At 31.4% G+C, this 18865-nt stretch overlaps 1 protein-coding gene across 3 annotated transcripts; it reads right to left on the bottom strand.

The window, feature by feature from the left end:
- Positions 1-200: 200 nt before the first annotated feature.
- On the bottom strand, positions 201-16598 carry LOC129916691 (pre-mRNA-splicing regulator female-lethal(2)D). Of its 3 annotated transcripts, none has more exons than XM_055996810.1 (6): positions 16309-16598; positions 15754-16168; positions 5283-5404; positions 4990-5214; positions 4815-4923; positions 201-1708 (listed from the first exon to the last, which is right to left on the bottom strand). In XM_055996810.1, the coding sequence occupies exons 2-6, from the start codon at positions 16097-16099 to the stop codon at positions 852-854; spliced, it is 1659 nt and encodes a 552-aa protein (XP_055852785.1). In that variant the 5' UTR covers positions 16100-16168; positions 16309-16598; the 3' UTR covers positions 201-851. The 3 variants fall into 3 exon arrangements, with proteins under 3 accessions (XP_055852785.1, XP_055852775.1, XP_055852767.1); XM_055996792.1 differs by having other exon boundaries at positions 209-1708; positions 5283-5407; positions 16309-16595; XM_055996800.1 differs by lacking the exon at positions 16309-16598 and having other exon boundaries at positions 208-1708; positions 5283-5407.
- Positions 16599-18865: the final 2267 nt, after the last annotated feature.

The following is an 18865-nucleotide window of genomic DNA, read 5'->3' on the forward strand; positions in this document are numbered from 1 at the left end:
AGAGTTTTATATTTTTCTGCACTTGTTTTTGTATTTATCAATTGTTTTTGTCAATAGTTGTGTTACAGGATTTTTTTTAATATTGTTTTTCTTTCGTTTAAAACGTTTATGAATGAATAACATTCCTGAAAAATAACGCTACTAAATAATCTTATCTTTATAATTTATAATTATATTTATATGTATTTTGTGTAATTATATTTATAAGTTGTGTACTATTTTAAATAAAGTTGTTTTGATTTTTCGCAAATTCAATTTTAATTACATTTCTGAAAAATCATTTATAGTTTCGTTTTATTTATTTATTTTTTTTTGTACAAGTAATTGAATAATAATAACTTATTGCAAATCATTTAAGAGAGAACAATAAAAAAAAAATAGATGCGCACAAAATAACCAAGTGAAAAAGTTGTTCAATCTTAGAAATTATATTCTTTCCTATGCTTTATGTAAAAGCAAAGTAAAACAAATTATTAAAATAATTCATACTACCTAAGATACCGGTTATAACGACCAGAAAAATGAATCATAATATATAATTTACAATGGAGCTATAATTTTTTGCTAAAATTGTATTTATTTGTTTTCCTGATGCAAATTTATTTTTTGGTCCAGCTGATTAATATTTCGAACAAAATGAAAAAATTGTAATTTCAACAGGAAAAAGAAGAGGAAGGTTGATTGTGTGGCTATAAATGATCATCTGGAAAAAATATTCAATTTCAACTGTTTCTTTTTATCTGATGCATTTTTTGATTGTTTTAACCGGCCCCTAAATAAGTATTTACCTTCAGTAAGAGGCAAATATTTAAAATAAAAATATCCCTATTGCTGTATCATTAATTTTTTGTTTATATATTTGACTCGCCGCCATTATGATGATTTCGAGCAGACTTTCGTCTGGTCATTACTCGGGTTGGCTGGCTATTGCTATTTTCGTCATCACTTCGATCAACCGAATCCCCTCCAATGTGAGAATCGTCTTCATTCAAATCAATCGACAAAACCGAAGAAGAGCGACGAGTCTTCTTTTTAGATTTTTTAACAACAGCATTTCGCGTTATTGTGCCATTTGTGCTGCCGCATTCACTTGAATCACTATCAAAGTTACGTTTTCGCGAGTTAAGTCTTGTTTTTACAGTTATACCACCCACAGCACTGTTACTATTACTGCTAGCGTCAATAATCAGATCGTCGCTGTTCGCGGACACGGGTTGTGTTAGCTCAGAGTAGTTACCGTTAGCGTCATTTGAACTGGCTCCGTTGAAAAACTCACTACTACTTGCACTACCCAACGTTTTATTACCACTGTTACTGTTGAAGTTGGGATTTTGCGTCCTCAAACACGAGTTTTCTTCGATCGTCTCAAGGTTGCTGCCACTGAGAATATTAAAATTAGCACTGGGAACAAATTTAGTATTTGTAGAACTGGTAATGGAAGGTGGAGAATAATTAGTTGATGATTTCAGGGATATGGATCCTTTGATTGCGGCACCGTTCATAGAAAGGTGTTGCTGTTGGGCGGATGGTGATGATGCAACTGTGATATCGGTAGTCTCGTCGGTTATTCCATTTTTGAGTTGATAGTTTTCTTTTTCTAAAAATTGAATGCGATCTCGGGTGGTTTTTAATTCTTGCTGCAAAAATAAAATTGTACTTTGCATTCCTTCGACATCTTCGTCAAGTTCTTGAAGGAAGTCATCGAGTTCTATAAGAAAAACAAAGAAAAAATTAAACCATTAATACATCTTTCACTAAAATTAATTTCAGCTAGGTGGTAAGTTGAACTGAGCTGTGCACAAAATTAAAAATCAACTCTCACCACACCTGTGGTTTTTCACATAAGATGAAACAATGTTTCGGGGTTCCAGAATGCAATTCAGTAGGTCAAAGGTTAGTAATGCAATTAGGAAGTTTCAGGTTAGTCTCTAGAATTCAAGTGATAACCGAAGTGGCCGTTTTATGTATTATGTGTCTTCGACTAAATAAAGTTTTTAGGAAAAAAAGTCTTTTTGTGGAACGAAATATAGGAAGGATGATTTTTCAGATCTGAAAGAAGTGTAAACATAAAAAGTGGCCCACAGGGGGGTCAAAACAAAATTATTTACACAACAAAATCGGCCGACAGGTGGCCGAACCTTAATTATAAAAATATACCGACAGGTGCCGACACAGATGGCCTTACAAAATTTAGTTGATGAAGTAAACTGATGGTCTACATAAAAGCTGATTGGTATTCGAGCAAAAGCACGGGTAACATTTGGTTCCCGATTGCTGAAGACACTCAAATTTGAGTATGGCCGAGGGCCCAACATATCAATATATATTTTTGTAAAAGATGGAACGTTAAGGTTATTTTTCTTTCCCCCAAATCTTACAAAAGCACACTGGTATTAATTTTAGAATCGCCGTGAAAAAAAATCATTGCCAACCTTTCTGCAAAAAGAAAAAAAAATTATTGTAATCCGAAATTATATTGTTTTCACTTTGATTATTTTCTTTCGTTTTATCTTGAGAAAAAAGGGGATGAATGGCTGAATGCGTTCATGGAATTCCCGCCACTGGAAAAGATTCCAGTTGCCGGCGAAATTCACGATGATAACGTAAAAGCCTGGGAGAACGAGAGTGCGAGTAAGTAGGATCGTTTGATTCCGACATGGGCGCTCTACAGCTAATGAGCTGAGAGTTGCTGAATGACGTCACCGGAATCAGCTCCTCCGGATTGTCCGAAAGTACTGGGGTATGAGAAGGCAGAAGCATCGTCAAGGAAGAAACATTTCTGGCGGTCACTTTTACACTGGCTAGCTCAGATAAAAGATTAAAATTTGGAATTTGGAAAGATGATCAAATTTAAAAGATATTTGGGATCCAAAAATCGAGAAAATCTTTTTAAAAAAATCGTTTTTTTGTTCTTAGTTTTGTAGAAAATTCAAGAATTTTAATAAATAAACAGCGAAGACATATTCCTATAGGAAACAGATTGCTCCACAAATTCTTATAATCTTACTTCTAAAAGAAGAAAGGTTAATATTGCACAAACTAAACTTTTTCTCGAAAACGACAAAACATTTTCAAATTCAGTTTTTTTGTTTTGAAATAAAAACTAATTACAGCATTTGTTAATAACTTATTTAATTTCATTTTGGAAATAAAATTAGTAGGTACTTAATTACATACAATTAAAAAAAAATGTGTTCAAAATTGTTTTTTCCATTTTTTTTTTAATTTTGATTTTGAAAATAAAATTTTCAAAAACTATTCCTTAAAACAGATTTATTTAGTAATAAAATAAAAGAAACGTTATTGGCTTTACAAAAAGGTATAGCACGTCATTTTGAGTAGAACCATTGATTTTTCATCAATTTTAGACAACTACCCATCCCACTCTGTTAAGGCGACAGTATTCTGCCGCCTTAACACTCTTTACACGATGACAACTACTGCCATTTCATATAAAAATGTTTAGAAAGAATATATTAATTTTTTCAGAAAATAATAGTTACTAATTACTAATTTTTTTCAGAAAATAATAGTTAGTAATTACTAATGGTGTTTGTGTTTTCGTTTGGTAAAAAAAATCAATTTATTTTTTTATCTAAATCTGTCAAAAAACTGTTGTTGCGACTACTTAATTGTAGTTGAACAGATCAAAAATTGTTTTTTTTTTTTACAGATTTAGATCAAAAAATAAATTGATTTTTTTACCAAACGAAAACACCATAAGATAATGTGAAATAAAATGCACGACTAGGGTCGCACGTACTTGCTCTTATGATAAAAGTTACTTTAATGTTAAAGCATTTTTTTAACAAAATTTCAAATTTTTGAGGAATTTCATAAGTAGGTAGTGAAAAAAAATAAAGTCTGTTTTTATAATTGAATAAATAGGTGAACACCGTTTTACACAAAAATAAGTTTGCCATTTGATTTATTTAGAAAAAATTTTTAGAAAAAAAATTTCGAAAATCGTCGTTAAAAAAAAATAATTTTTTATGTATACAAATTTTCTTACATTAAAAAAAAAGTCGGTATGCCATTTTAAGAATTAATTAATTAACACATAAAAAAGAAATTTCAAAAAAATAAAAAAAAATGATTTTTCAAAAAAAAAAAAAAAATTAAATATTTTTTAAAAATCCAAAAACATGTTTTTTGACGTTTTAATATTACTAAACGCTTTTTTATAAAAAATTTCCTTGAAATCGAGTTAGTCTTGTATGAGATATTCAGAAACCCAAAAAACCGTTGGTGATTTCCCCTCTGGGAAATCACCAAAAACTGCTAACTACCAAGTTTGAAGAAAATCACTTCACTCGTTTAAGCTGTAGCTCGAGGTATGTATATACAGACAGACAGAATTGTCGGACCCACGGTTTTGGCATTCTCCATCACCGTAATGTCATGTAAAATTGTTATCTCGAGTTCGATTTTTTTCTACCAATCCTAAACATGACCTATAGTACCTATGTCGCAAGTAAAAGCAACTAGTTAAACAAAATTCAACTTCAGTGAAGTTCAGATTTAACAGTGAAACCGTTAAATATAAAATTAATTTATTTACATCCCGCTTTAGTTGATATGATAAAAAGGTATTGTTGTTTATTTATTTTTTTTATGCTCACTTGTCTCATAAATGTGAGGGTACGTGTTTGTTTGTCTTCTGCAATGAAGTTCAAAGACAAATGAATGTTTTCACGGTAGATACAGTTTTTCATAAAACAATTGAATTTCGATTTTGTAATTAAGTGATATTTTTCAAGTATTTGAAAGTTAAGTTTAGTTTAAGAAAGGTTTATATTTTTAACTTTGTATACCTGATTGAGATTTTTTAACTTCTTCTGCAAAGCTTTTCTGCATGGCCAGTTCGGTTTCAAGCTTTGCTAAGCGTCCATTTGACGTCATTTTTCCAAGTTCTTCATTTTCCTGTAAAAAAAAAACAAATAGTTAATCCTCCTCCTTAAAAAAAAAAATAAAAAATAGAATATATACCTGATACAGTAGTCGGCACTTTGCCATTAACCGTTTTCCTGTATTTGAATCCGGTGTGAATTTCCAAGCTGATAATTCTTGCTGAGTATCTTCGAGTTTCGCTTTGGTTGCCTGTAACTCTTTCTTAAGTTTTTCAAAGAGTAAATTGACAGCAGGGTCAAGGAGGGCAGTTCGTAAGGCTGCGGGGCCCGGAGCTTGAGCAGCTTTGTATTCCGCGATTTGACTCTATAAATACATATACAGAAAAACAAATAAATTATATCGAAAAGTATATTTGCTGCAACAAAACTTACGACATAGTCTTGGAATTCCTGTTCTTTGTTGGCAAGTCTACGCATAAGTATTTTTTCCCGGCGTTGAGCATCGATAAACTGCTGTTGAACCCGACTTTGTTCAATTTTTAGACTGTGTATTTCTTCTGAAAAATTGTTTTATTGGAAATAAGTTATCGAATCTTTAAAATGTTTAATTTTTGAAAATTATTTTATATAACTAATTTAATAATACATCTTTAACCATAAACTTATTCCAAATCATACCAATAAAAGAAACGAGTTAAATTTCTTTGAAATTGTGTGCGAGAGACTCAAATCGTCCATCCACGTTTTTGGTTATTTGTATTGTCGATCCTCGTCTTTGGATGCAAGGGGCACATCATTTTAAAGGACGAGGTTGATTTATTTTAGTAAATTACCCGAGACAAGAATTGCCGAGAATCTAATACGGATAGGGACTCGAAATAATTGCACTTCAATTTTAAATTTTTATGGACCATTAATAGATTTTCTTGATCATTTAGGGAAAGATTATCTTTGTATGAACTTTATGTTCTATACCAATTCGAAACATTTTTTTTATCACAACACTTGTCACATATAACTTTCCCATTCACTGTTTATCTCGCTGACCTATTGAAAATAACACAACTTTTCTTTAATAACTTTAAGAGTATTGGGAAGAACTTTTTCTTGTCAAATGGAGTAGGTTAGCATTATCCTTGCATTGATCTATATAAGTATTAAATTTGTGTTCTTAAAATTAACAATCTTTTTCGTATTTAAAGATAGGATATTTCTTGAATTTTGATTTTGTAATTGATGATGATTTCCAATTGTTTTATTGTATCGAATTATATTTATTTATTGCACTAGCAAGCTTTTCATTTTTTTAATTTTTTGAAATTGAATTTCGCACGCTGTTGAAAAATTCCTAAATCTTGTAAGTATTTGACGTATTCTTTGTAAAAAGTTAAACATTTGTGTATAGTCACCAAATTCTTTTATTAATTTTATATTAATTATCATATTCCATACAAATTTTGACACTTCTTTTACCAAATGCTAAACTTAAACTTAAGGCTAACCTGCACAGTGTTTTATATTGTTGCAATAATATCCCTAAAAATTATATTGTTAACCTATTTGCACTTTGAAATGTTGTCTTAAAATGTGTGAAAACTCTTTTTTATAGTTTTTTTTTTACTATAATAAATAGTTTTTATATTATTTCTTTAGATAATTCACAAAATATTTTAAAAATTACAAATTATTGCATAAATCCGCATTCAAAACATAAGGGCGTGAAACCGGCTGAATAAATACATACATCTCACATACAATTTTTTATTATACCGATATATGTTTGTTTATACATGTATTTGATTTAGAGTAAATGGACCGAAGACTATGAAAATCTTAATCAAAAAATAATAATCTAATTCGAAAGTATGCTAGAAATAGATATCCAAATAGTCAAAATGTGTAAAAATACACTGTTTAATTCTCTTTAATTCTTCTTTTTTCATCAGGAAATAAAATTAAAATCGGCTTGCAATTTACGAAACTGGAATGACATTTTTTTCTTTTCAATTTTTGATTTTTAAACGTCTATATCTCGGGTTGTGGATTTTTAACATTTTTTATTTGTATGCATGACATATTTAAGGATTCGAATATCAGTGTCGTTTCTAACACCTTTTGTTAAGAAAAGAGATTTTTGACTTTTTTTCTAAATTCAACTTTGTAGTAAAAAAAAAACTCAAAAACTGACACGATATCGCTAGGCAACCCACATGCAAACTGTTTCTTTAGACACAAGTTTTAGGAAATATGGACCTCAACTGGTTAGACTATAAAGATAATAAAAACAAAAACTGAGAAATGCAGACCGATGAGTTTTGAGGTGGAATGAGTTATAGGTCATCGAAATTCGCTGTATCTCTACAAAATAATTCAAAGTCGCGAAAACTGTGTAAGCGATGTATTCATTGAAGAAACTCAGATATCGCAAAGCAGAATCATTTACTCGCAATTGAAGCTTAACCTATTTCAATGGTGCGCTTATTGATAACTGATCTTTAATATTTAAGTCAAGATGAAGTCCTTGGTCTCAATGGGACCCAATTTTGTTCATTGTGCTGAGGTTGCCTGTATTTGTATAAAATCGAAAATCTATATTTTGGAATTAAAGCATTCACACTCCATGAAACAATTACGCTTTCAAACAACTTTCTGGAAAAAGCCACCTTTTTTTGAAAGACATGAACAGAAGCTCAAAAACTACTTTGCTTGTTAGACCGGCGCTAAAGGTACTATGCATAGGTACTATGCAAAGAGAACCGAGTTGCACTAATGGATTTGAGTTCTGAAGAGGTCAAATATTAAAAATGTGGTCAGTTTTTTGGTTCATTTTTTTACCCCCTTCTCATATTTGTATACCTACCTACCGATAAAGATAACAAAATTGTTTTCCCCAAGTCTCCTGCGAAAAGTTCTTTTGCTAACGAAGTTTTTGGTAAAAGGATGGCATTTTTATAACGTATTTGGACTCAATGAGCCTAAAAATCACATTCGTTTCTTTCTAGGAGTTCTTTTTTAATGTTATCGTATGTAATTTCATACTAATTTTAAGGTTATTTTAACCGTTTGTTTGTTGTTGAAAAATGTATATCACACCTAATGTATTTGGGTTGAGTTAGCCTTAAAATCTCACTGGTTCTTTTCTAGGAGCTCTTATCTTTGAGATATTTTAATTTTTCACATTTCTTGCTTTTTTTTAAGTTTTTTTTTATCACTTTTTTTTTGTTATCGTTTTTAAAGTTTTACTGGAAGAATTTATATCAAATGTAATTTATTTCGGCTAATTAAGTATAATAAAAAAATACAAAAATTAATTTAAATACAAAAAAATTATAAAACAAAAATTGTATGAATTTGTATGCATTTTGATGTACTATTAATAACTTAAAAACTAGAGCCGCTAGAATAAAAATAAATATTGTTTTCGAAATTAGTACTCTCCATTTAGTATGAAATGATTAACACCGGCCTGCAAAATTTTGTCTGATGGGCAGAGTTATCCATTATCTTAAGTACTATAAAAGACCAAGTATTATATCTACAATTGAACTAAATAAATTGAAATTATAACTGAATATAACCCCCTGCACACTATAGGAGTAAAATTTCATCGACTTCCCGCAATGTCTTTGTCTATTGCAAATTGTTTTCTTTTATAATATTTGAGTCTTACAAAAAGTAAGTAATAAAAAGTTCATTATATTACATAAAAAACAAAACCAAAACCTCGGGCGTAATTCGTAATTATCAAACGATAAGTTCAAGCTTTAAGTGATTTTTATTTCTTGTTTTTATCAAGTTAAAAGTTACTGAAATGAAACTAAAATTAAAACTTAAAGAACAAAAAATACTGGCCTTGGCTTCAAATGACCAATTGCATATTGAATAAATTGTGTGAAGTTGTTTTATTGTATAATTCCGGATATATTTTGTAAGCGTTTTGCTGCTTTTAAAGTTAGACGACCTGTTTAACGAAAAAGTATACTTCAAATCGTTCGAAAACAACAAACAATAGACTTTCGTTTTAAATTTAGTTTTTAGATCCGAACTCCGCACAGTAGAAGCAGAGCCCGACTCAGGACAACACGACTTTGTACACCCCGACTCACGACAGCCCGATTCAACCCATAGCCCGACTCAAGATAGCCCAACTCATCGCAACTCGACTCAGGTAAGAACTCGACCTGAGTCGAGTTGCGATGAGTCGGGTTATCTTGAGTCGGGCTATGGGTTGAATCGGGCTGTCGTGAGTTGGGGTGTACAAAGTCGTGTTCTTCTGAGTCGGGCTATACCCTTCCCCTCCGCACAGGGTGGTATTTTGGTCTAAAACCTGGCCAAAAATATTTGGGCTCATTTTTCAAATCAAAATGACTAAAAAGTTATTTAGAAGGAAAATTTTTAATTTTCTTGGTACAGTCAAACCCACTTAGATATTTACAACCTCACGATAAGCCGTGAAAAAAAATTATTAGAAATTAAAAAATGCACATAAAGTCCTGTGCTATAACTTTTCTTACAGCTAATAGTTTATTCTTTGTATTGTTTTTTGACTCAAGTTGTTTTATTAAGTAGTTTTTGAGAAATTAAGTTTTAAAGATGAAATTTAGAAAAAAAAAATTGTTTTCGTTGATTAATTGATTCTGTATAAAATTTAGCACAAATGATAAAAATTCCGATGATTTGAAACGTCTTTTTTTCAAGACTTCGAATTTTTTGAAGTTTTAAAATATTTAAAGAAAAAACCAAACCAAAACAAACAAAACCTTAACATTTTTAAGATAAAATTCTTAAAATTAGAAGACAGAATACTCTGTAAGTATAGATAATAGATTTTTAGCATTTATTATAATTTTTTTAATTTTTCAAAATAATTAGCCCTGAAGAAGACTGTAAACACGGTCCAAACGGAGACAACATAGAAAAAACTTATAAACCAGACCTAAAGCCCACTTAGGATTGAATTTGTATGCAAAAACAAGGTCACGAAGATAGGAATTATTGGTACCTCATTTAGTTTGACATTGTAGCTTTTTAAATAAATGATAACCATTGGTCAGGGGGAATACGCTAGACAAAGTAATAGCTTCTCCCTGAAAGAGTTGCGAGTGCTCATTGCATGACCATTGAGTTACCGCATTTGTGAGATAAGTATAGACGAAATTTGTATTAATGTTATTCTTATACAGATTTCTATTATAATAATTTTGACAGTCACAACATTTTTGTTCTTTTCATTAAAGTTCATATTTACGATATAATTAGATATTTACAACTGCGTAACCATTACCATAAAGAATTAATTGGTAAAGCAGTTGCTTTAGACCTTTAAGTTTTATTTTATTTTCCAAGTACAAATTGTTTGTATGTAAGATAACCACTTCGTTACTTTATGTCACCAATTTTGTGTAGCATTTCCGGCGATATTTTGGCTTCTTATTACCTACACTCCTTTTCATCAGAATAGGTTAGGTGCGTGACCTAACTAGGTTTTGTTGTTTCTTGATAGTTTAAGATGTTAGGAAAAGCAACGGTTAAAATTATTTCAAAATGGATCATAACTTTCCTATTGTTTTTCTTAAAACATGGGTGGATTTAAATCGCAAAATTTTGGCGGAAATAAAATAAAATAATAAATAAAATAAAGAATGAAGGATCCACCAGAAATGGTGTGGTTAAAAAAAATTACGAATTGTGAATATGCTCTATCCAGACTTCAGATACAAACTTTCTGTGGGTAAAAAACCGGTAAAACGAGTAAATTTCTACGTGTGCTACCAGTTTTGGTGGATTAACGACAAGAATAAAAGTGAAAAACAGTTGTTATTTGTAGTTTTAGGACAGTAAATAATTAGTCACAATATTCTAAAATGGCTGAATTTTGAAGGGACACCATCACTAAACCAAGGACAGAATTGTATGCGTTTAAGGTTTTTGAAATCCCTTACCACATGAGAAGTTGAGTGGAGTTCTTGTTATTTTTGGTTCAATGAACATTTAATTTTGATGTCATTGGTGAGTTAAACTATCAGTTTTACCTTCCCAACTTCTTAGTTAAAAAAGAAGTGTTAAGACATGGAACAAAGTAATCTACTATGATAGTATATTGATAATGAATTTCAAACGTGAAGAATGGCCATAATTAGGGGAGAGTGGGGCACATTTGAACATTTTTTGCTTTCGCAGCTGCTTGAACGAAATATGTTCGTTTTCTTGATCTGTAAAGTTTACTAACATTGAACAATATCATTGAACTTCGATTTCAAATAATATTTGGTTAGTTAGACGAAAGATTTATATTAAATTTTGATGTTTAACCAATACAGGCTCTTATGTTCACAAGTGCCCCATGTATGCAGTATTAGTTTCGTTGTAATGAATAAATAACACTCAACTTTTTATGAGTTTTTTAATAAGAACATACACAAACTCCAAATTGATTATTATTATATAATTTTCAAGGAACCAAAAAATAATAAAAACTCAGAAAAAATAACCTTAAAATTTAAACTATAGTTATCAAATTTATACATAAAAATGGAATTCATACCATTTATGCTTCTCAGAGTAAAATAGATTTATTTTTTGAACACTGATCAACCTATATTTCTAGACATTAAATGCAAATGTTAACAAAGTGGATGTTCTTCATGTATCAGGAGCATTAATTGGTGTAAGCAGCCTGACTTTCTATACCGCTTAAGCGGTATATAATCGAGTTCTCATCGAGATCAGTCTAGTATTCGTAGAACTCGAAGAATTCAGGCATTTTTTTTAAATCTTCAATAATGTTGTACATACCTATTTCCATTTTTTTCTTTAATTTTGCCCACAATTGCTAGTTTTATAATTCTTTTTATAAGAACATTACGATTTATTAAATGAAACCCATTCAAGTGTAGTTAAAATGTCTGATACAAACTGCTCGGGGCGGTTTTGAACATGTTTGGTTTAGTTTAGTTTAGTTTTGTTTATTTGGCATACTAGAGCCATTTAAGTAAATTAATTATACAATATTTTACAATTTTAGTTTTTACATTATTCTTAATAAATAGATTATACAAGGATTTGTTAATTATACAAATGATAGAAATAAGAATTCGAATTACAAATTGAAATTAATATGTTAAAGTTATTTTGTTCAAATTATAACGTCTTTAGCATGAGTTGCAATCATTCTTTTAAATATGTTGATGTTGGTTGCATATTTTATATGTTGCGGAAGTTGGTTGAATGTTTGAAAGCCAGAATAAAATGTTGATTGCTGACCTCTTGTTGTTCTCATTCTTCGCACTACAATATCATCTCGATTACGCAGGGGGTATATCACATTATTATTAGTTGGTGCACTTAAGTATTCAGGACACATGTTATTTTTAATTTTGTAAATGAACGTCATTGTCAAAATATAAAGTCTTTGGTTTATATTGAACCAGTTTAATGAATCGTGCATTTCTCTTATATGGGCATAGTTATCACGTTTTAGTATAATTCGCATTGCTTTATTTTGCAAAATCTGCATTCGACTTTTTTGGGACATATTAAAGAAGTACAGGACACTTGGACAATACTCGAAATGAGGTTTTATTATTACGTTATAGACTCTTATTGCACTGTTTCTTGATAAGCTATTTCTTATTTTTCGTAGCACTCCTAACTTTTTTGATACTTTTTTGCAAAGGTAGTCTGTATGTTCATTCCACGATAGTTTTTTATCTAATATCACACCAAGATACTTTATATGGGACACGATTTCAAGGGGACAGTTATCAACGTGAATGGACAATTGAGGCGGTAGCATAGGGACATTAAGTAACATACACTTTGACTTTTCCATATTTAACAAGAGACGATTCATTTTTAGCCACTTATTTATTGCACCAAGATCTTCATTTAAATTATCCACACATGTTGAGACATCACGGCCAGAAATACACAAAAGTCCATCGTCTGCAAAGAGTTTGAGCCAAGAATGCTTCAATACTTTTTCCATGTCATTGATATAAACAAGGAACAGTAAAACTCCAAGCAACGTTCCTTGGGGGATACCAATATTAACTGGTATTGGCGCCGAAGTTACTCCGTTCACTCTAGTTCGCTGAGATCTGCCTTCAAGAAAACTTCGGAACCAATTTAGTTCAGTTCCTCTTACACCAATTTTGGATAACTTTTGGAGCAAGATAGACGTGTTCACAGTTTCGAAAGTAATTCGATATTTGAACCCGTAAACACCATATCCATAAACGTCAATGACTTTCCTTGGTTATCTCAGCTGGCTTTCAGATTTATAGGTGGAAGGCGATTTTTATAGTAGTTTTGCATTATTTCAGTTTTTTAGTTATAAGAGTTTAAAAAAAATTTGGTGGGTGATTTCAAAGCGCACTACAATTTTTGTTAATGTTTAATAAATTTTAAACTAATTCACGGTGAATTTTTGAATGAATATATAAATATATAGTACTTATTATTTGTAAAAGAATATTCAAAAAACTTTTCCTTAATTCTCTACTATTTGTGAACCAGTATACTGGATTTTTCAACAGGACCACGCCTCCTCCCACCAAAAAAGCCCTGTAAAATATTGGCAGAAAGTACAAAATTAGAAGTTCTTCAGTATCTGCCATAGAAAACAGACCTGAACCTTGTTGAAAATGTTTGGAAATGGCTAGCCCCAAAATTTGTGATCGTCGATTTTAAGACAAAAATATTTCCTAACCCACCATTTAACAACTTAGTGAAGAGATTCAGATAAATCGCATACAGTGAATACTGAACATTTGAAAATTTGTGTACCTATTTGGATGAGAAGGAGTGAATTTAAAAGTTGAAACTGAAATATAAACTAATTTTTGTTTTTGTTTGGAAGTAAAATTTTGGTAACCTTAAAAAAGCGATAATTTTGGTCGTTGTTTTAGTACGACCTACGAAACTAAGGAATAAAACTATTTTGAAAAACTAAAACTTTGTTTTTTATACAAAAAAAATAATCGGAACTTATGCTATTTTTCTTGACCTTGCAATGTTGGAACAGGTGTAACTTCTGCAGTTATCAATATAATTAACCGAAATAAAAAGCACAACTCAAATTTAAATACCTTGATTTTTTTCAAGAAAAAATCTCAGTTTTTGAGAACTTAAGGGAAAAAAAGTAATAGGTATGAAGAACAAAATTTTACTTTGTTTGTGATAAATTTTTTTGTCATGTGTATTTTTCAAAGACCAAGTCGTAACAATTTATTAGTCATTTTTTTGAAACTATTTTATCACTCCCGTCTCAAAATTTTGTTTGGTTGAATTGAATTTAATCTTAATTTTAAGGAATTAACAAAAAATGGAAGCGCTATTGTCTTTAATATAGTCGAATTAAAAAACCCACTTAGTGTGATATAAGATAGTTTATTTCTGAGGATTCTATTGGCTCATTCTTAAATTAAGTAATTAAATTAAATAATAAATTGTATCTAATGCTTTTCTAAGATTATATTTTCAAGATTATATTGACAAAAGCTTGCAAATGCGACGTATTTTTTTTTTTAGATAAATAAACCATAGCCAGTTTCTTGTTGTTTTAACAGGAATGAGATCCTTTTAAAATAATTCGAAACATCTTTGAAGCTAAATAATTGATAAAATATGATGATGCATGCATAATTTAATTGAGTACACATTGTTTTTTGTATATTAATACGCACCAAATGATAGATATGTATTAAAAAAAAATATGTGTCTCAATAAAACAAAAACACCGGAAGAGTATGTGGTAGCGGTAAGAGTAATTGTATAAAAAAAATTCCAAACTGGAACTTCAATATTCAGTTGTGGAATTTTGTTCATACAAGTACCCGTACCGTTACCGGACCGCTACCGCATAGGTACCTTCCTGTGGCCAGGATATTTTGAGCATTAAATATGCTGCGTTTATTTGAAAACATTTTATCTACTACTTAGTTCTCTTAGCAACTTTAAGTACCTAGGTACTAAGCAGTAGATAAATGCCCCCAAAGGAACACAGCGTATATTACATCTATTTTTGCGGCCTTTTGATCATCTATCTATGTATTGTTCACGTTGGTGTGGATAATGCAAATTTTGAGTAATTTCCTATAATTTTCTATTTTGTATAGTTAACATAACATTACATGTATTCTTCTTTAAGTTAAAACAAACCTTGTTAATAAAATCAATATCTTCCATTGCAACAAGAAAAGTTTTCCCGTATTTAAATTTTATTTAACAAAATATTAAAACTATATTAAGACACTTCAGAAGGGGCACTTGTGATGTGATGATCATTTCTTATCGAATTATTAAACTTTGAAGTAACACAATCAAAAGAACGATTACGCGTTCAATTAGATATTTTACTCACTTAACCGTAACCGTTCATTTATAAAGATATCCTTTGAAAGCAAAAAATATTATTTCGCATTAACAAGGATATTATCGAAATAGGTGTACTTTTATTTTTCCTATTTTTTTCACAATTTTTTTTTTTAATTTTTTTCTACGCACATAAAGTATAAAAACCGAAAATACTAATTTTTAATAAATAATACGGTGGCAGACATGATAAATTAACACGAGTTTTTTGTTTTCTTTTTTGCTTAAACCTAGTCTAGAGATCTCGAGCAACAAGTAACGAAACGGCAGACAAAAAACGTTTGGATTAGTTTTTCTTTTACGATTGGAAATTAAATTTTGAGAAAAAAAAAATAATAAATAAATAAAAAATATTGTAACCGCACATTCTTGTTTTTTTCTACGTTTTCAGAGAAACAAAAAGACAACTTTGTGAAATGGTTGCCTGCTCTTTATATTTTTTTTTTTACAAAATTACCAGTTATTGGATTTTTAAATTGTTTCTTTTTTTTAGTTTTTGATTTGTAAGACTTTATTTTTGTTTAGATACCTTCCAACAATCGTCGATGCTGGGCTGTGTAAATTGTTTCTGTGGCAGCAGAGGTCGTGGCTAGAAGTGTCGAGGTTGATGAAAAATTGTTGTTGCTGATGATTTGCGAAGCTGGAGGGTGTAGAACAACACTACCTCCTTCGTTAGAACCAATAGTAGTTGCAGATGTCGTTGACGATGGCGCTGTGTTAAGTTTATGTAAAACATGATTTTCGTCATTATTGTCCGATATGCTATTATTATGATCGGCACCAGCTGCAGCAGCAGCGGAGCCGCAAGTCTTTAAAATTGTCTTCTGTTCATCAAGAATCTTAGCAGCGGTGGCTGAGGCGGCGACGACACTCATTTTTGCTCAAAAAACAATACCCCCAACTACTTTTTTATTTTTCAATTTTATTTCATAAATTGGTCAAGTCTACAGGATAAAGAGAATACAATACAACAGCTTTCATTAGGGTAAAATTTAAAGATAAATAAGGAAATAAAAGCGAAAAGAATATTGGGAAGAATTAAAGAAAAAAAAAGGAGAAATAAATGCCAACTGTGTACACGCACTTTTATATATTTTTTATAATATATTCTGCTGTAATGCGCTGACAATGGCAAGATTTTCAAACTGATTTTAAACACACTTGCAACAATTTGAAGGAATTGAATTATTTCGCAAAATAATAAACGAATACTTGCGATTAATTTTATTATAATTAATTTCTAATTAGGATGCACTTTTTTAGTAAAATTGAAGACACACTTTTTGAAAGAAATTTTCGTTTTACGGAAAATATTCAACATGGACGCTTAAAAAATGTAAAACGACAAACGATACAAAAATGAAGGATAGATGTACAATTTCGAAGTGTGTGTGCGGCCGTGAATTGTGGATGTCGTTTCAGTGAAAGGTATTACCATAAACAAAAAATACCAAGACTGGAAACTTTCGTACGTCTTTCCCCCCGAAACCCTTTTGTGTACACGTACAGTGCTGTCTGTGAATATATATGAAAGCCACCACGTTGGTAAATGACGTTAACACGCACACATTTATAGATTCACGACATTCACCACACATTTGACACGAACACAACGATAGGTTCACGACATTCACCACACCTCGCAGCTTGTAGGCAAACGTGACCGCCGAGTTTCCAGTCTTGGTATTTTTCGTTTATGGGTATTACCATAAACAAAAAATACCAAGACTGGAAACTTTCGTACGTCTTTCCTCCCAAAACCCTTTTGTGTATAGTGTTGTCTGTGAATATATGTGAAAGCCACCACGTTGGTAAATGACGTTAACACGCACACATTTATAGATTCACGACATTCACCACTCCTCGCAGCTTGTAGGCAAACGTCAGTTGACCGCTGAGTTTCCAGTCTTGGTATTTTTTGTTCATGGTAATACCCATAAACAAAAAATACCAAGGCGGTCAACTGACGTTTGCCTACAAGCTCCGTTCAAGCAAACAAGTCCGACCTCGGCCCGAATCCACTCCGCCTGAGGCGGAGCTGAGTCCGACTTCGGATCAGAAACTGGTCCGAAGGCGGCTCAAATTAGTATGGAAATTATAATCACCGCGAAGTCGATTGCATATGTATTGGTGTGGTGAAAATCTCCATTCCGAGAAAACGGAGGCGAAGGCGGCCCTGAGTCGGAGCAGCGAAAACCTACCAGAAAGAGGAATAAAAAAGGGATGACGTTTCGCATTTGCGACCAAAAAAAGAACAAGATTTATTTTTTTTTTTCACTGAAACTGTTTTATTTTTTAATTTTATTTTAGCAAACGAAATTTTCACAATAAATACAATATAAAATACAATACATTTTTTTTCATTTTATTTCATTTGATGCTGCTGCTGTTGTTGGTGTTTTTTTTTAGATACCCAATCGCATGTTTCACCTTCTGGATTTTTCTTCATCTATAGAGATTACGTCTACAACACAAGCAGAAACAACACTTTAATCCAAACACTTTGAGCGATATATACAACATACCTTTTTTGTTTTCCATATTGTTTATAAATTTAATATAATTGTTTATAGTTAATAATCTAACATTATACAAACAACGACACGAGACACGACGCGACCAAACACTTCAACAAAAAATAACAAAATGACGCTTTGGCTCTTGTTGGCCTTGTCTTTCTTTTCCTTTTCTCATTTTTCACCACGATTCTCGTTTGACTTTTGTGTTCATACACAAAAACTTGCAAGTGTGTGAGTGCAACCCCGATTTTCGCGGTCTGAGGTCGGAGTTTATTTGTTGAACTCAGTTTTCTTGCTTGAAGGGTTTTAGGCTAGAAATGTCAAATATATTCGATACTCGAGTATCGATCGATGTCTAAATGCCGGACGTCATTCGTTCCGACTTCGCCTCCGTTTTCTCGGAATGGAGATTTTCACCACACTAATACATATGCAATCGACTTCGCGGTGATCATAATTTCCATACTAATTTGAGCCGCCTTCGGACCAGTTTCTGATCCGAAGTCGGACTCAGCTCCGCCTCAGGCGGAGCGGATTTGGGCCGAGGTCGGACTTGTTTGCTTGAAGGGAGCTTGTAGGCAAACGTCAGTTGACCGCCTTGGTATTTTTTGTTTATGGGTATTACCATGAACAAAAAATACCAAGACTGGAATCTCAGCGGTCAACTGACGTTTGCCTACAAGCTGCGAGGTGTGGTGAATGTCCTGAATCTATAAATGTGTGCGTGTTAACGTCATTTACCAACGTGGTGGCTTTCACATATATTCACAGACAACACTATACACAAAAGGGGTTTTGGAGGAAAGACGTACGAAAGTTTCCAGTCTTGGTATTTTTTGTTTATGGGTATTACCATTTATAAAAAAAAAAAAACATAGAATATTTGAAAGGCAAGCACTTTTACATGATGCCTCTTTTCTTCGTCTGCTTCTACACGAAGACGCAAAGTTCCAGATTCAATGAAGAGTAAGGGAGAAAGAAAGTTCGAAAAAAAGGGATGGAAGATTTTATTTATGTATTTGTTTTTAATATACTCAAATATTTCCGTTGCACATAGAGCCCGCCGGAGTTGTTTTTTATATAATGTGCTTATTTTGGAATAAAAATACATACGAAAACGAG

The sequence above is a fragment of the Episyrphus balteatus genome, chromosome 1 (assembly GCF_945859705.1).
Source record: "Episyrphus balteatus chromosome 1, idEpiBalt1.1, whole genome shotgun sequence".
Classification (NCBI taxonomy): domain Eukaryota; kingdom Metazoa; phylum Arthropoda; class Insecta; order Diptera; family Syrphidae; genus Episyrphus; species Episyrphus balteatus.

Bases quoted from the DNA above. Each gene is read 5' to 3' on its own strand.
- LOC129916691 (XM_055996800.1), bottom strand. From the start codon at position 16,099: ATGAGTGTCGTCGCCGCCTCAGCCACCGCTGCTAAGATTCTTGATGAA. The intron at 5,215-5,282 runs GTAAGTTTTGTT...ATGTATTTATAG, and splicing joins AGGAATTCCAAGACTATGTC to AGTCAAATCGCGGAATACAA. The intron at 1,709-4,814 runs GTATACAAAGTT...TTTTTCTTATAG, and splicing joins AGTTAAAAAATCTCAATCAG to AACTCGATGACTTCCTTCAA.